The sequence below is a fragment of the Natrix helvetica genome, assembly GCF_964273705.1.
Source record: "Natrix helvetica genome assembly, chromosome: 3".
Taxonomy (NCBI): Eukaryota; Metazoa; Chordata; class Lepidosauria; order Squamata; family Natricidae; genus Natrix; species Natrix helvetica.
In genome coordinates this window covers 47,829,725-47,846,209 of record NC_138549.1, presented here as the reverse complement: position 1 = coordinate 47,846,209, position 16,485 = coordinate 47,829,725, and the positions used below count along the sequence as shown (strand labels likewise).

General features: G+C 36.3%; 1 protein-coding gene across 7 annotated transcripts in view; it reads right to left on the bottom strand.

Annotated features, from left to right (window-relative positions):
* Positions 1–2,324: 2,324 nt before the first annotated feature.
* The window catches only part of REPS2 (RALBP1 associated Eps domain containing 2), a 93,367-nt gene continuing 79,206 nt past the window's right edge, over positions 2,325–16,485 (bottom strand). For 2 of the 7 annotated variants that reach the window (XM_081948767.1, XM_081948769.1), the window contains 4 exons: positions 13,569–13,646; positions 11,813–11,961; positions 9,330–9,435; positions 2,325–7,110 (listed from right to left, as the gene is read on the bottom strand). In XM_081948767.1, coding sequence (XP_081804893.1) covers positions 7,042–7,110; positions 9,330–9,435; positions 11,813–11,961; positions 13,569–13,646 — 402 coding nt within the window. In that variant the 3' untranslated portion in view covers positions 2,325–7,041. The other 5 variants (XR_014175024.1, XM_081948770.1, XR_014175025.1 and 2 more) reach the window with 5 other exon arrangements.

Here is a 16,485-nt window from a genome sequence, read left to right as displayed (position 1 = left end):
ATAGATGAGCAAATCACAATACATAGCTTTAATAGCACAGTATAATCATATAGCAAATAAAACATATTTTATGTTAATCACTTGCAATAATCATGCCGTAGCAAAATAGATTCTCTTATTTCATAGAGTATGCAAATTATTTACCAGTCTTTTCTAAATAGAGCTCTCAACCAAAATATTTATTTCAAATTTGGTATGTGCCTGGGCTAAACACTCAAATTTGGCAGTGTTACTCCTATTCTACAGCTATTCAAAATGGAAGAATTTCTTTCCAAAGATTTTCCATAAAATTCTCCTCAAAATTAAATACATTAGTCTACAAGAAATCAAATCAGACAGAAGGCAATTCTAACACAAGTAGTATTTACACTGTGAGGAGAAAATACATAACTTAAAAAACCCCTATTGGTTCAACTATAATTCATTGCTTTTCCTTCCATTATAGAGCGCAGTTGTGGATTCAGAATATGTTCATCTACTTAGTCAAGACAGACTGTCACCTCCAAATAAATCTTACCCTACCCATTCTAGTTATTTAGACTCTTAATGTTTTATTTTTTTACTAAAGTTGAATTGCAAAACTGACACCCATGTACCATCTCCCCTGCCCCCCATCCTAATTGGAGGCTCTCTCAAATTAGCCTTTTTTCTTTTATGCAATTCAGGGTTCTAAGAGTTAAAATGGTGCCTTAAAGGTTTGTGAACATCCATTTCACCCTAGAATCAAGTTACTGGAGCTTATGTTTTTCTTTTCTTTTTTTATTACTTAAAATGAGACCACCAGTGAAAATTTTGAAAATGAAAATCAATTATATAAGAAGCCTAACTTTGTATATAGCAGCTTATTCTATAAGAAATGTAACTATGCCAGCTTCAGAACTGGCATTATTCCTGACCCATGTTTTAGGCACCATACAGGAAGGAGGTGACATGGTTTTTGACTCTGTATGTACATGGTCTTTTTGATATGGTATGTTCCCCTCTGCCCTTATGTTGGTGCAGTGACTATGGTTTCCTAGTGCAACACTGGCAACAAGTTGTTAAGAATTAAGGGAGAAATGAGGTGCTCTAAACCACACTCCAGAGAATATGACTGAGTAAATAATGGAAAGATACTAACAGATGACTACCGATATTTAAAGGGATATAACTACCAATTGTTAGAGAGAATTTCTAAATTATGTTGTTGTAGGCAGTAATTATTATTGTCTCAAAAAAACCCCAGTACATATAAATTTAGTCTAAGAATTTTTGCACACAAGGTTTTTATAAAATTGAAATTGTTCCTTGAAATAATTATTTTAAACAGCTGTGTTATATATAATACTTTCAGATTACTATTTCAAACAACATTGTCTAAATACCAGTCAAGACATTCTATTTTGTTTCCACTTGAAATATATTTAAACTGATGACATTTGTATTGCAGTCCTATGTAAAAGTTTGCATAAAATTGCTCATTGTTTAAGATTTATATAGTACGTTCCTAATAAAGTTCCTCATATGCTTAATGAATATATTAATTAATCATCAAAATAAAGTGATGAACCAGTTTTACAATCTGAGTACAATCTAAAGCACAGCCAGAGGATCTGTTAACCTAGCCTGAGTTTTTGTGTAAACGTAATTTTAAACCAAGTGTATTTTGTGTTCAAAGGAATGGCTTCATATTTGTATTTACGCAAGGCAATTCTGTCACCACTACTTGAGAGAATGGCATTTTTACAGGAGTCTTTCTTGTTTTATGATGAAAGGATTAAAGAAAGGATATGTTACAAATATGATTGGGGCCAAGAACACAAGATTTTCACTATATGAAAACAAGAGAGAGCAAATCCTGATTGGTTTAATGGAAATGGGTAGGATTTTATGATGTTGAATTCTATGCTGGCTTTACAAGTTAATAAGACTTGGACTCTAGAAATGAATAATATGGGCTATAAAATGAACCCGTCTGTTTCGGATCCGCAGACCATGTAATCCCACATGCATTTTAATAGTAGCCAGATAGCTGCTTTTTGTGAGCAAAAGCAACCTTATCCTGTAGTCCTTCTCAACCCAAGGAACTGATGCACTGTGGCCTGCTGCCTTGAATACTAAAGTTCTAATGAGGTAGTATGGTCACTATTAGTTACATATCTATTCCTGTGAATTGGTTAATCTCCTTTACAGGCGTTCTAAGACATGAGCTTGTTTTCAGTAATGTACAATGATTTGCAAGAAAAATGAAAATTTAATTGCAGAATATTAAATAAAGCTTTCTCAGCTGCCCCTTTCCCTAAAGGATCACTTTCTCTGTGGACATGGTAATCTCAGCATGCAAATCAAGGAGTACCAAATATTTTAATGCAAGCCAGACAATGTGTCACATGTACATGTACCATATTTCTTATTTGGCACGAGGGAATTTTGGGGGGATTCAGAACACTAAGTGGAATTGATATGTAACAACAGAAGCATCATATTAATAAAATATTAATCCCAAAGAAGGGGAAATGACTTGCGGACTGGTAATAACTTCAACAATTAAACACAAACAATTCTAGACACAAAGATGCTCTGCTTTAAATGAGATACATGTTAACCTTTAAATAATGACTATTATAATCTGTGGGTAATATGTTAATATTTTTTGTAAGCAAAAGCACTACACTAAATGTTTCAGTGTTGCTATTTTTGTAAATAATTTCATGAAATTTAAGTAGCAAAATGCACAATTTATAATTGGAACTGATGTGATGAACTAGTACTAATTCTACTGGGCTGACTTAACTAATCAACAAGAATGCCTAGTAGTTCCCTAGCACACAATTGTGAATAAATAAATAAATAAACTTCATAGTATGCCATCCATTAAAAAACCTGGAACTATATACTGGGTGCACAATTATTAGGCAAGTGAGTATTTTCACCATATCATCATTTTCATGCATATGTTTTCCACCTCCAAGCTGTATAAACGTGAATGCTTAGTGGATATAAGCTTATCAGGTGATGTGCATTTGTGTAATGAGGGAGGGTGTGGCCTAAGGAGATCAACACCCTATATCAGTGTGCATAATTACCGTATTTATTCGAGTATAACGGGCAAAATTTTATACCAAAAAAAGAAATCAAAGTTTGGGTGCGCGTTATAAACGAGGGCTGGGCTGGGGTGGCAGTGGCGGCCGGTCCATTGAGGGCGCAGGCGAATTGTGAATTCGCACTGCGCCTTTTCCGGGCTGCAGCCGCAGCGAAGGGCAAAGAAAAAAAAAAGTCTTGGGGGTGAGAATTCTTATTACCCGCTGTATGGTCGCCGCTTCATTTCCTCGCCTCGCTCACACGTGTACGCGAGGGCGAAGAAAAAAAAACGTCCCCTCATTGCCGCTTCATTTCCTCGCCTCGCTCACACGTGTATGCGAGGGCAAAGAAAAAAAAACGTCCCCTCGTCGCCGCTTCATTTCGCCTCGCTCACGTGTACGCGAGGGCGAAGAAAAAAAAAAGTCCCCTCATCGCCGCTTCATTTCCTCGCCTCGCTCACACGTGTACGCGAGGGCAAAGAAAAAAAACCGTCCCCTCGTCGCGTACAGTGGGCGGCCCGAACTGGGGGTGAGATTTCATTTCCTCGCCTCGCTCACATGTTACGGTAAGCATTGCCCGTTAGATGGCAACTCAGGGTATCAAGAGAAAGCGTTCTGCATATGACGCTTCATTCAAGCTCAAAGTTGTTGATCATGCTGAAATTCACGGAAATCGAGCAGCTAGCCGAGAATTCACTGTACCAGAGACGAATGTTAGAGAATGGAGAAAACAGAAAGTCGTCCTGAAAGATATGAATAAAACAAAAAAAGCACAACGAGGGAGACAAGCCATGTACCCAGACATGGAGAAGGAACTTTATGAATGGATCATTGACCAAAGAAGTAGTGGGTACATCGTCACATCACTCCACATTAGACTTCAAGCCCAAAAGTTTTGCAAAGATTCAAACTTCAAACCTCTAATGGATGGACACAAAAGTTTATGAAAAGGCATGGACTTGCAATACGCCAGAGAACAAAGATAGCACAGAAGCTGCCTAATGATTTAGAAGAGAAGATCGCTTCATTCCATACTTTTATAATCAACCAACGCAAGCAGATTAATTTTGAACTTTCACAGATAGGCAATATGGATGAGACCCCCATGTGTTTTGACCTACCAGGCAACAGGACAATTGACAGCAAAGGGAAGCACACAGTCCAGATTAGAACCACAGGCCATGAGAAAACTCATTTTACCGTTGTGTTATCCTGTATGGCAGATGGTTTTAAACTTAAACCAATGGTGATTTTTAAAAGAAAGACTATTCCAAAAGGAGTTAAATTTCCACCAGGTGTCGTGATCCATTGTCATCCTAAAGGATGGATGGATGAAAAGGGCATCATTTTATGGTTGAATAAAGTTTGGAATACTAGACCAGGCGCACTACTGAAGACATCCATGCTTGTATGGGACCAGTTCCACTCACACCTGACAGACACTGTGAAGGACAAACTGAAAAGTCTAAAAACATTTCAAGCTGTGATTCCAGGTGGACTAACCTCTATTCTTCAGCCACTAGATGTCGTTTTAAACAAACCCTTCAAAGACAGAGTCAGGGAAAAGTGGATTACCTGGATGAAATCCAATGACAAAGAATTGACTGCAAAAGGAAACCTCAAGAAACCTGGCCTATCTCTCGTGACATCCTGGGTTAAAACATCATGGGAAGACATACCAAAAGAAATGATCATCAAGAGTTTTTTGAAGACAGACATCAGCAATAAAATGGACGGCACAGAAGACGACCTGCTGTGGAATTCAGACTCAGAAGAAAGCGAAGAAACTGGAGAAACTGGAGATGTTCCTGCCAACTGGGACACTGATGAAAAATTAACTCGAGAAGAATGGGAACAACTCTTTAGTGTATCTGATGATGAATCTGACTTTGAAGCATTTTAAATAAATATTGTTACCGGTAATTTTATTTCGGTATTGTGTTTATACCAGTTTACGTTGTCAATAAATGATTTTTATCATGGCCGCACGTGTTCAACAACGTTTTTTGTATAAAACAAAATTTTATACCGATTTTTAATCAAAAATTAGGGGGTGCGCGTTATACACGTGTGTGCGTTATACTCGAATAAATACGGTATTAGGCAGCTTCTTTTCCTCAGGCAAAATGGGCCAAAAAAGAGATTTAATTGATTCTGAAAAGTCAAAAATTGTAAAAAGTATTTCAGAGGGATGTAGCACTCTTGAAATTGCTAAGATATTGGGATGTGATCATCAAAACCGACAAACGTTTTATTGCAAATAGATTGCAAAAAAAGTTTTGAGAAAAAAAGACACATATTAACTGCCAAAGATTTGAGAAGAATCAAATGTGAAGCTACCAGGAACCCATTATCCTCCAGTGCTATCATATTCCAGAACTGCAACCTACCTGGAGTGGCCAGAAGTGCAAGGTGTTCAGTGCTCAGAGACATGGCCAAAGTAAGGAAGGCTGAGACCCAGCCACCACTGAACAAGACACATAAGTTGAAACAGCAATACAGGGCCAAGAAATATCTAAAGACAGATTTTTCAAAGGTTTTATGGACTGATGAGAGTGACTCTTGACAGACAAAATGGCTGGATCAGTAACACAGAGCTCCACTTCGATTCAGACGCCAGCAAAATGGAGGTATTGTTATGGGCTGGTATTATTAAAGATGAGGTAGTTGGATCTTTTTGGGCTGAAGATGGACTCAAATCAACTTCCCATTGCCAGTTTTTAGAAGACACTTTCTTCAAGCAGTAGTATAGGAAAGTCTGCATCTTTCAAGACCACCATGATTTTTATGCAGGGCAATGCTCCATCGCATGCATCAAAGTATTCTACTGTGTGGCTAGCCGGTAAAGGTCTTAAAGATGAAAGAATAATGACATGGCCTCCTTCCTCACCTCTAAACCCTAGTGAGAACTTATGGGCCCTTCTTCAATGGGAGATTTACGGTGAAGGAAAACAGTACACCTCTCTGAACACTGTTTGGGAAGCTGTGGTTGTTGCTGCACAAAAAGTTGATTGTCAACAGATCGAGAAACTGACAGACTCCATGAATGGAAGGCTTATGACTATTATTGAAAAGAAGGGTGGCTGTACTGATCACTGATTTTTATTTTTTGAAATGTCAGAAATATTTATTTGTACATTTTGAGTTGTTTGTTTATTATTCACAGATGCAAACAAACAAGATGGGCAAATTTTCATTTTTCATTTAGTTGCATAATAATTCTGCACACTAATAGTTGCCCAATAATTGTGCACATAGGTATTCTCCAAAACCTCTCTTTTACTTTCTAAAATATTCAGGTTTGAGATTTATTAACATTTTGGATTGATTGAGAGCACTATAGTTGTTCAATAATGAAATAAATACCGCAAAATACAACTTGCCTAATAATTGTGCACACAGTGTATTAAACTATGGCTGCAGGCCACTGTACATCGCTTCCTTCAAACTGCAGCAGAAATAGGGGAACAATGACAGTATGTCAACTTCCAGGAATAGGCAAGGAATTGATATGCAGTGGTAAGTTGTAGAGAGAAGACAACAAAATACAACAAGATTTGTGCTTTCTACCAAAGGTGATTAGTATTCATAAAACAAGGGGGTGGGGGGAGAAACTAGGAAGATATTATACATGATAAATACAATGTGCTATAAATGCTCATAGAAAGCATATGGAAATAATAGTTAAAAATATGAGACAGTGTTAAGCAAAATATAATTTCTTGGATACACACATACACAATATAAATGTCCTTCTCCTGTCCTTTGGAAAGAAAGGGTTGGCTAGATTAGTGGGAAAATAGTCTAGGTACTATGGTTGTCATTTGGATGGTGTGCATCTTCTTGCCAACAAGGTAACTGGTACAAGAAATGTAAAGATATCTGGCAACTGTTTCAGATGAAGCTGCCTTATTAGAAAAAAAATGCCAACATATTATACAAAGTCCATGTTTCATAGAACAAACCGTGTGTAAAAATAATGTCATAAGACAGTTACAGGTCGGTGTTGCTCCAATTGAGTTTCCAGTGCAATTCGTTCCTTGTGAACTTCCTAGATAGCATAAATGATATGAAATAATTAGAGAACAACTTGGTAGAAATAAGCATATATAAAAAATGTTGTTTTAAAACGAAGACTTATGAACTCTACTTTTGCAGTTTCTGAGTTTCACTATGTGTCCTTTCAATAAACTATAGCAATAACAAAATAAACTAACACTCAAATGTTGGATAGCTTGGTAATTTCAATGTTACACCAGCATTGCCCTGATTTTTTTTAAGTTTAGTTTACATTGTGATTCCTCAAGAAATTTCAATACTGTGTATTAAGATACAAATTTCCCCCCCAAAATATGCTTTAAGTTTCTGAAAGCTAACCCATGGACTTTTGATCTATCTAGCCCTATTTTGAACTCTACTGTAATACTGATCAGGTGAATGCATTCATTGATAAAGAGTTTTAGGGACCATTGATGAATTAACTCAACTTGGTCAAAAATATGAAAGAAATGCAGTTAATAACCCATGTCAATCACTTGATAAGAAGTACCACTGGAAAGAAGATTAACGTTAATAATGTCACATATTTTTTCCATAGATGTAGGCAGTAAATAAATTATATTTCAGAAAACAGTTGTTTCAATTTTATTTATAATTTAGTTCTTCTGCTGTCTTATTTGTTAGAAACTGATTTATTTGCAATTAAGAAGAAATTCTGAAGAGCATCTTATGTACTATAACAGTGGTGGGCAACCTTTTTTTTCAACTGAGCCAAATCTCGCCAAAACCACGATTGAAATTTACTTTGAGAGCCACATTTTTAAAACCGAAAATACATAGGATGGTACACTGTTTTTAGTTTCAATAAGTTTTTATTGAGAATATTCTGCATGCAAGTATCCACATAGGTCGGGAGGATACAAATAACACAACTAATAAAACAAAAACTTTAGAACGATATTATTTATCGATAACGTTAAATTCCGTAAAATTTGCCTTACAATGTAGAGAAAATTACATCCTGACATTGACTGACAAAGTCACAACCACTAATGTGAACATTGGCCTTGCATTTCCTTGGATAGTTTGAGTAAGTCAGGTTTGTATGTTGTTGTTTTTAATTTCATCTCTCTCTCCCACTTTCTTTCTTTTTTCTTTTTCTTTCTCTCTCTCTCTCTCTGGCTTTTTGTCTCTCTCTCCCTCCCTCCCCCATCTCTGTCACTCTGTGTGTGTGTGTGTGTCTGTCTGTCTCTCACTCACTCTGTATGTGTGTGTGTCTGTCTCTGTCTCTCCCTCTGTCTCTCTCCCCTCCCTTTCTCTCTCTCTGTCACTCTGTGTATGTGGGTGTGTCTGTCTCTCACTCATTCACTTAATCACTCACTCTGTGTGTGTCTCTCTGTCTGTCTATCTTTCTCTCCCTCCCTCCCCCTCTCTGTCTCTCTCTGTCTGTGTGTGTGTGTGTGTCTGTCTGTCAGTCTCTCTCTGATTCCCTCCCTCACTCCCTCTCTCTGTTCCTCTCTCTGTCTGTCTTTCTCACTCACACACACACACACACACACACACACTGTGGTCACCTTGTTGAGTGTTCCAATCACATTTGAAACACTCAACAACTGGCCTGCATTTATGGTATTTTGCAGCATTCTGCAGTCATAGGACCAAAATTGGTTGTCACTCGCCCGGGCTTTTGCAGAAGCTTCCCTCCGAAGCCCGAGAGGAGGGAGGGGAGCGGGCACCCGGCACACAGAAGAGCCGCATTAAAGGGTGTAAAGAGCCGCATGTGGCTCCCGAGCCGCGGGTTGCCCACCACTGTACTATAATATATTCTACTATATATTAAATATCAAAACCCAAATTATCACTGAAGCAAAGTATCTTTTGGCTCAAAAAGGTTAACTAGAAAAAAAACGTGTTTTACTTTCCACTTCAAATCCATTTTGAATAATAGGTTTGTATCTGCAAAAAGGACATTTCCTCATCCCATGACCACAGTGTTTTATTTTTTTAAGTGCTAATATGATTACATATAATATTCATTCATACAGGGACATGAGGGGAGAGGGTAGCTTCCGTTACTGTAGAAAATGGTATGAGGAAATTCACATTTATCACTTCCATAAATATATTTAAATTTATTTAATTCATGGAAGGTTCCTTTTCACTCCAGTTCTCAGCGACCCGTTCTTCTATTTCAAGAACATTTATATTTTATACTAAAGCTTACATTTTCTTCATGTACAAGTGCAAATGAGAAACATGAGCATTCCTTACCTTCAGTTGTTGCTGGAGTTCGCTGTTCAACCGAACTAGCACTGCATTAGCTTCTTTGTTTTTACGAATAGCAGTCTGAATAGCTTTCTTCTGTTTTGAAGACTGTCTGCCAGAGATAAAGGCAACCCCTATTTTTAATTATTAAGACAATCTGGATGATAGACAAAGAGGACATTATGAGTTTAAATTAAAATCAAGGGAAAACATTGGGGTGCGCATCTTTAAAACATGTAATTCGCTAGAAAGTCAGTACAGTATAAGTAAATTATTGCTATGGTCTCCAACCTGATATCTAATTTCCCCATATAATTTTCCTCTGTGTTTCCTTCTTTACTACTGAATAGCCTTTAGAATAAACTTTATTTATAAGAACAATTTAGGCCCGCAAATATCCCAAACTCTTATTCAGATCTTTCTGAACTGACATAAACAATATTATCATAAATTGTGTTCTGCAACATTCTAACATAAACATTTTTCCAATTCCAGATGTTAGAAAAGACTATTTCCATAAATATACACTCATCTAGCTTCGGATAAATCCATGAGGAGGGATCTCTAATAAAAAATGGTGATGTATTGAACTAATTGCTCTTTCATTATATGGTCACCTATTTCATGAGGAAATTACTTTGTGTGGCATACAAGCAACCAATAAAAACTATTTAAAAAACATTTAGGAAAAACAAAAATTAGTATTATTATGAAAAGGCTAAGAGAAGACATTGCATTATAATCAATAGAGCCATCTCATCAGATCTCCATTCCCTTGAGATCCTAAGGCCTATATACAACCAGGTTTTAAGGAACTTCTGGAAAGTTGACAGAGATGGGATCAATTCTGCCTAAGGGGGATATGCCACAGGGAAATTATTTGATTTATATCCCAGTATTATCTTGTATAATTCAAGGTATAATGCTATCACCTTCTATTTCCCCCTGTAACAAGAATTGACTAAGAAAGAGTCCCAAGTCAGAACTTGGCTCCAAGTCACCCAGTGAGTTTTCATGCCAAAGGAGGAATAGAACTCATAATTTACAAGTTTCTAGTCCAGCACTTTAAGAACTACATCAAATTGTTCTCTCAGGGTCGTGCATTATATTTTCTAAATCAGAGTCATTGACAGAGATTTGTGGTTACAGAAACTGAATGAGTGCATGAATACATGAATATGCAATAGCTAGGTCTTATATTTATTAAGGGGTACTGGCTCTGGACAACACCTGTTTTAAATGCAAATATCCTCCCCAGTATATAGAACATATTATAAAACACTTATAATGTCTGTTCTGATACATTTGCTGTTTTCCTTTATTAAATAATACTTTGTTAGTTTGCTTCCAACTCAAGTAGTTTATATATTACAAAGAAGTAGGGCTACTAATTTTTGTTACATGTACTACTACATTTGCTACATCTTAATAACATATAAATCAGTCCTAAATTATGATGCCACAAACTAAAACAGATTTTTTTGGCAGATGATCCTCTGGATTGTTATGCCTTTCTATTCCACTTTTAAAAAGAAAGATGTTTACAATTTTATTTATAAAGAAAAAAAGCCAACATTATTTCTAAGAGGTATTTTACAGTTCTCAATGAGATGTTGATCACATGAGCTAAGGCTTTGCAAACACACAAAGCTTTTGTGAGAATAAGTCCTTGACTTGCTCTGTCTTTCTAAAACAGAGTTGATAGTTTGAGCTCTTGAATCTCCCAGTGCCTTTTCCTGAAAAATTTAGTCTCTTCAACTGACTTCTTCCCCATCGTTCAGCATTCTTACTGTGGAAAACAAATATGTTTATTTTAATTCAAGCATTTCCTTCTAATATATTGTGCCACTAGGAAACACCTCCTTATAAGTGAGGCTCAAATAAGAATACTGCTTGCAGATCACAACAATTCTAAGGAGACTTCAAACTTCCACATTATTCACCCCTCCCCACCCATTACATATGCCTTAAAAGGGTATGATTTACAGTAGCACCTTGTGTCTTAGAATATTTGGGGGAAAGCAAGAATTGATACTGAACAGATTCAAATACTAGAAAATGCTTCTGTGCACATCAGTGCTACAGCACATATAGTTGCTAACCTCATCTGTTAACCGAATTAGAGTCCTGGAAGGGATATACAATTTTCAGGCTCTTGCAAAATGTCAGTGTTCTCCACCCACAACTGAACCATGGATTAACTGTTCTCTAGAGAGTTCTCTACATAGTCCAGAGGGTAATATTTTAATAGCACAGACATTGTGACAGTGGATTTGCATTCCCCAAACTAATAAGAAGAAATGAATTGCACAAACTGTATCTCTATCTGTACTTTTGTACCCTGTATTGTCTTTAAGAAGAGATATTTTCAAAGTAGTTGACTTGCATTTTATCCCATATTACCTCTGAGGGAAATCTAAGACCCTCTATGTTGTCACAAAACCCACACCTCTCCCAGTTTCTCATGTAGCATAAATCAGCCCTTTTACTTTGGAAATGCATGATGAGGTTTGATGGTAGGTAAGGAAGAGGCGGTGGCACTTTTCGTTGGAGAAACTTCCTGGTTCTCTAGCAAGTGGCTTTCAGGTTGGAATTTTCTGTGAATTGGCTTTGATGGTAGCTGAGTAAGTACAAGGTCCTATGATATAAAATAAAAAAATCATATCTTTTAAAAACTATTTTTATTAGACATTTCAAAGAAAATATGGAAACTTGTGAAGACAAGAAATAAAAAAGAGATAAAACAATAAAATAAACAAGAGATCTACAAATATCATAAAAGCTAAAATTTTCCAGTACTGTATACTGTATTATTAGTTGATTGTGAATAATGGAATATACTGTATCTTTTAATAAGCCTGAAAATGACTATTAAACTCCAAACCAAATTTCCCCAAACTTTCTTGCTTAGTGGCTCAGTATTTTTTTTCATAGTGCTTTGCAGTTTCCAAATTGTCCACCTTATTCCAGCCAATGCATCATATGCTTTATTGATGTGTTCTCAGGCTCAAATCTTAGTTAACTTCAGCAATAAACTTTGACACTGGCACAATACTCTTTATTTTGGACTGAAGCAATATTTCAACTATTAAATGAAAAATTAGACTAAAAGTGAATACTTAAAAGAATGTTACTTGAAATATGAAGAAGATGATACTATGGAACATAGGTTAGGGAATGTACAGTATTTCAATACAAATATACTACAACACAACACAATACAATACCATCGCTCTAGAAAAAAACAACTTTGTAGGATGAATTATTTTAGCCTGAAAGTTAATTATAGCTGAAAATATATATAAAATGTCAGGTCTATACATTGCTAATGTTAACAGAACTACTGCTAAAAAAGAAGTATTGTGCCACCTTGTAGAATTGTACGTGTTCAGGGTATATCTCTGCATTTGCTGCCAACCTGTTGATTCCAATTCAGGTATCATTCTGCCAGGTATACTACAGTTTTCTAGCACTGGATTCATTCATATATACATCTTTGTAACTGCAACGTGAGTTGTGCTAGAAATATTGTCACAGCATTAATCAACTGAACTAAAAAATAAATCTCAGCTCAAAATTCCTAACTATATATCTTCATAAATTTATTATTATAAAATTCTTGGAAAAATTTGTTACTTTGGAAATCCATTATGAGAAAGTCTGCTTTTTTTCCACCAGATTGCCTATTCAATGGCAATAGGATATTGTTATAGAATCTTTATTTAAAAATGGGTATATTTCTTTGCTTTAGGCCTGATACTGAGATAATCTTTCCTTGAATTAAAAACTCTTGATAGATTTTCAGATGCTCACATGTATGTTCACTGCCTTCAGCTATTTATAAAAATAATAAAAACAGGGTCCCCCCCCCAAAAACCTAATAAATCTGTTGATCAGCTTTTGATCATTCGCCATTTTAAAAGACAGTTTTATATTTTCTCAATTTTTTTTCAGAGACCAAGATTAAAATATTAAATGAGTGGTTTTCTTAGATTTAATATTTTCTTTGTTCCATAAAAGCACAATGACAATAACAAATTTTATTAGAAACTAAAAATGGCAAAATGGCATAAACAATGGGAAATAAAAACAAGATTTGAGCAAAAAACAATAAAGAACAATGCTGAAGTTACTTACGCCCTACTGAACAATGTAATTCTTAAAAATAAGTATATATGGCAGTATATAATTAATTTTATAGATCTGAAACGACTTACTACTGAAGATTACATGATACGTCCTTACCTTTTTTGCTGGGCTGCTTTCTTGTAATGGGGACATGTCCACTGGCAAATGTGAGTTTATTTCAGAGTCTTGTTCTATCTGTAACAATGTGAAAACTTCTGTAATATCAAAAATATTTACTGTACTGTTGTACTGCCTGGAAGTGCACATTGAAATGCAAACATTTACTTCCATTAAGAAGTTAGATTTCTGCAATTGATCTCCGCTGGATACTTGGGAAGACCTTCATAGAAATGAGAGATGGGACTTAGATGTAAATCTTTGGAAGAAAAAAGCCAGAATGATTCAGAAACAAAATTCCCAGGGTTTTTGTTTTCTTTTGGAAAATGTTGTAAAAGGTAAAAAAACAAAACAAAAATCTCTCCAAAGAAGCATTTACTGTTAAGATAATGCTTAGAATAAAACAAGAGTTTATTCAATGTTATCTTTTACTCTTTCTAAATGCATTCGGAGACTTTTATCTGAATCATCAGAACACTACAGTTCTAAACAGAGAAGTAGAACTCTATTTGAGTTAGCATCTTGGGACATGTTAGTTATTGGGGATGTGCAAAGTTTGTGAAAATGATACTTCACAAAGCACGTTACAATAAGTGATGCATCCTTCTTCAAACTGTTACAACAATTTTAAAGCTTCTTCGACATCACAATACAGAGTTTGGTTGACCAAACTACTAGCTTCAGTGTATGCTAACAAATCAATTTGGTTCAAAAGAAAAGAAATGTAAAATGAAGAAATTGGATAAATGGCTATAAAACTGAACATTTCCAGGGTTTTTGCTTGTTTTTACCTTCAAAGTCTGGCTGAGAATACAAAGTTAACAGAGTTTGTAGCTACAGAACTCTTACCCCTTTTCTTTTTCTGTGTATGCAACTTCTTTGGCCTTGTAAGTTATTTTCTAAAAAGTTACTGATATTTCCATAATGGTTTTAATTCCAATTACATATTGGGGTACTCAGTGTCAATGGGCTGGAGTAGTCTAGAAGCTACAGAAAATGAATGAATAAATATGTTTTCTGATATCCCCATGTAATAAAGTATTTAGTGTATAAAACTTTCAATACACATGCCTTACATGTAGTGAACAAGGTATTGAAGGATAACTTCATTTTCAATTAAAAATAATTTGAACACTTGAATAATATAATCATCAGATGTTATATACACACATTCCATGTATAAGACAACAGCAATACTACACATCTGATTTCCTAAACTTTCCTATTTTATTTTTTATTTTTTATCTTTTAATTTAGAAAAATCAGACCACGTAGAGAAATGTGTGCATCTTAATAGAATGCATTTTAATATGTGGGAAAATGCTGGAAGAATAGTAGTGGGCAATTTATGCTGTACTGTGAGACTTCTGTTGTATGAAAATGAAAGTTGGATATGTTAGGAGAAATATAAAAATTGAATACAATGGAAGTGGGTCTTAGAAGAACATGTGGAAAGTCAAGAAGACATAGGGCAAACAAATGAATGCATGTTAAATATAGTTTTAGGATTTATAAAAGTGACACATAGCTAAAACTCCTTTGTGATGTAATCACTGAATCAAAGGAGAATACAAAATTACTGTTCTCTAAAAGGCCATTGGGGATATATAGTACCTGCCTTGGAAATTAAGCTGTTCAAAAAGAGGAAAACAGCTACTGAGAATAACTGCCCTTTTGCGTCATATGTCCTGATAGAACCTCTGCGTTCATCTGAATCATACAGACAGAATTTATGTAGGATATACAGAGGCCTTGCCATACAGTTAATTAAGGATGCTGTGGCTATTAGTACTGAAGGCCAGGAGTCCTAGCAGAACAGGAATAGTCCTGTTCTGGTCTTCCATCCACGCCTCTCTGTAAGAGAGTAATCTGAGCAACCAATTTGATTTCCATTCTGTACTCTGGCCTGAACCCCAACTACCACTGATCCAGATAATCTGCTTCTTTCTAGAGCCCATCTATTTATTTATTTATTTATTTATTTCAAGATTTATAGACCGCCCCCTCTCCCCGAAGGGACTCGGGGCGGTGTACAGGCGTCTCATTAAAAACAGATACAAAAGATAAATACCCTATACCAGCGATGGCGAACCTTTTTTGGCTCGCGTGCCACAAGTGGGGAGAAGTGCAGGGGGGTCGTGTGCGGGCGTGCCGCACCCATAATGCAACGTGCGACCCCCCAGTGCGCATGCGGGCACAACGTGCGATCCCCCCCATTTTTACATGCTTTTTTCGCCCTCCCCAGGCTCCAGAGGCTTTATAGGAGCCTGGGGAGGGCGACAAGAGCCAAAAGCCATTTTTCGCCCTCCCCAGGCTCCTATAAAGCCTCTGGAGCCTGGGGAGGGCGAAAAATGGCTTTTAAAAAGGGTGAAATCAGCTGGCCAGCACACGCATGCGCACTGGCCAGCTGACAGGGCAGCGCCTCGCGTGCCCTGACAAATGGCTCTGCGTGCCACTTGTGCCACGCGTGCCATAGGTTCGCCATCACTGCCCTATACCCTTAAAAACGAATTAAACCTAATACAGCTGTACAGAATAGTAAAAGTTAAAATCAACTAAATCTAGAATAAATGACAACCAACCACTTTCTTCAAGGAGGGGAGGTTGGATATTGTCTGCTTGTCTGCCTGCCTGCCTACCTACCTACCTACCAATCATTGGTTGTATGGTCATGCAGGCAAAATGAATGAGGATTTAATTGCAAAACCAAATATATGAAGTGTGTATAAACTGAGAAAAAATAAAGTTGTGGTTGGATGAAATTGATGAGATCTTCATAAAGAGAAGAATTTTGACAACAAAATGCAATACGTGGTGAAATTCAGGATAGCTTTCAAGGAACGATATGGAGAGAATATAAGTGAATGTTAGTGGAATAAACTAGATTTATAGGTAGTTGTGGAGTTTTTGGTCTTTA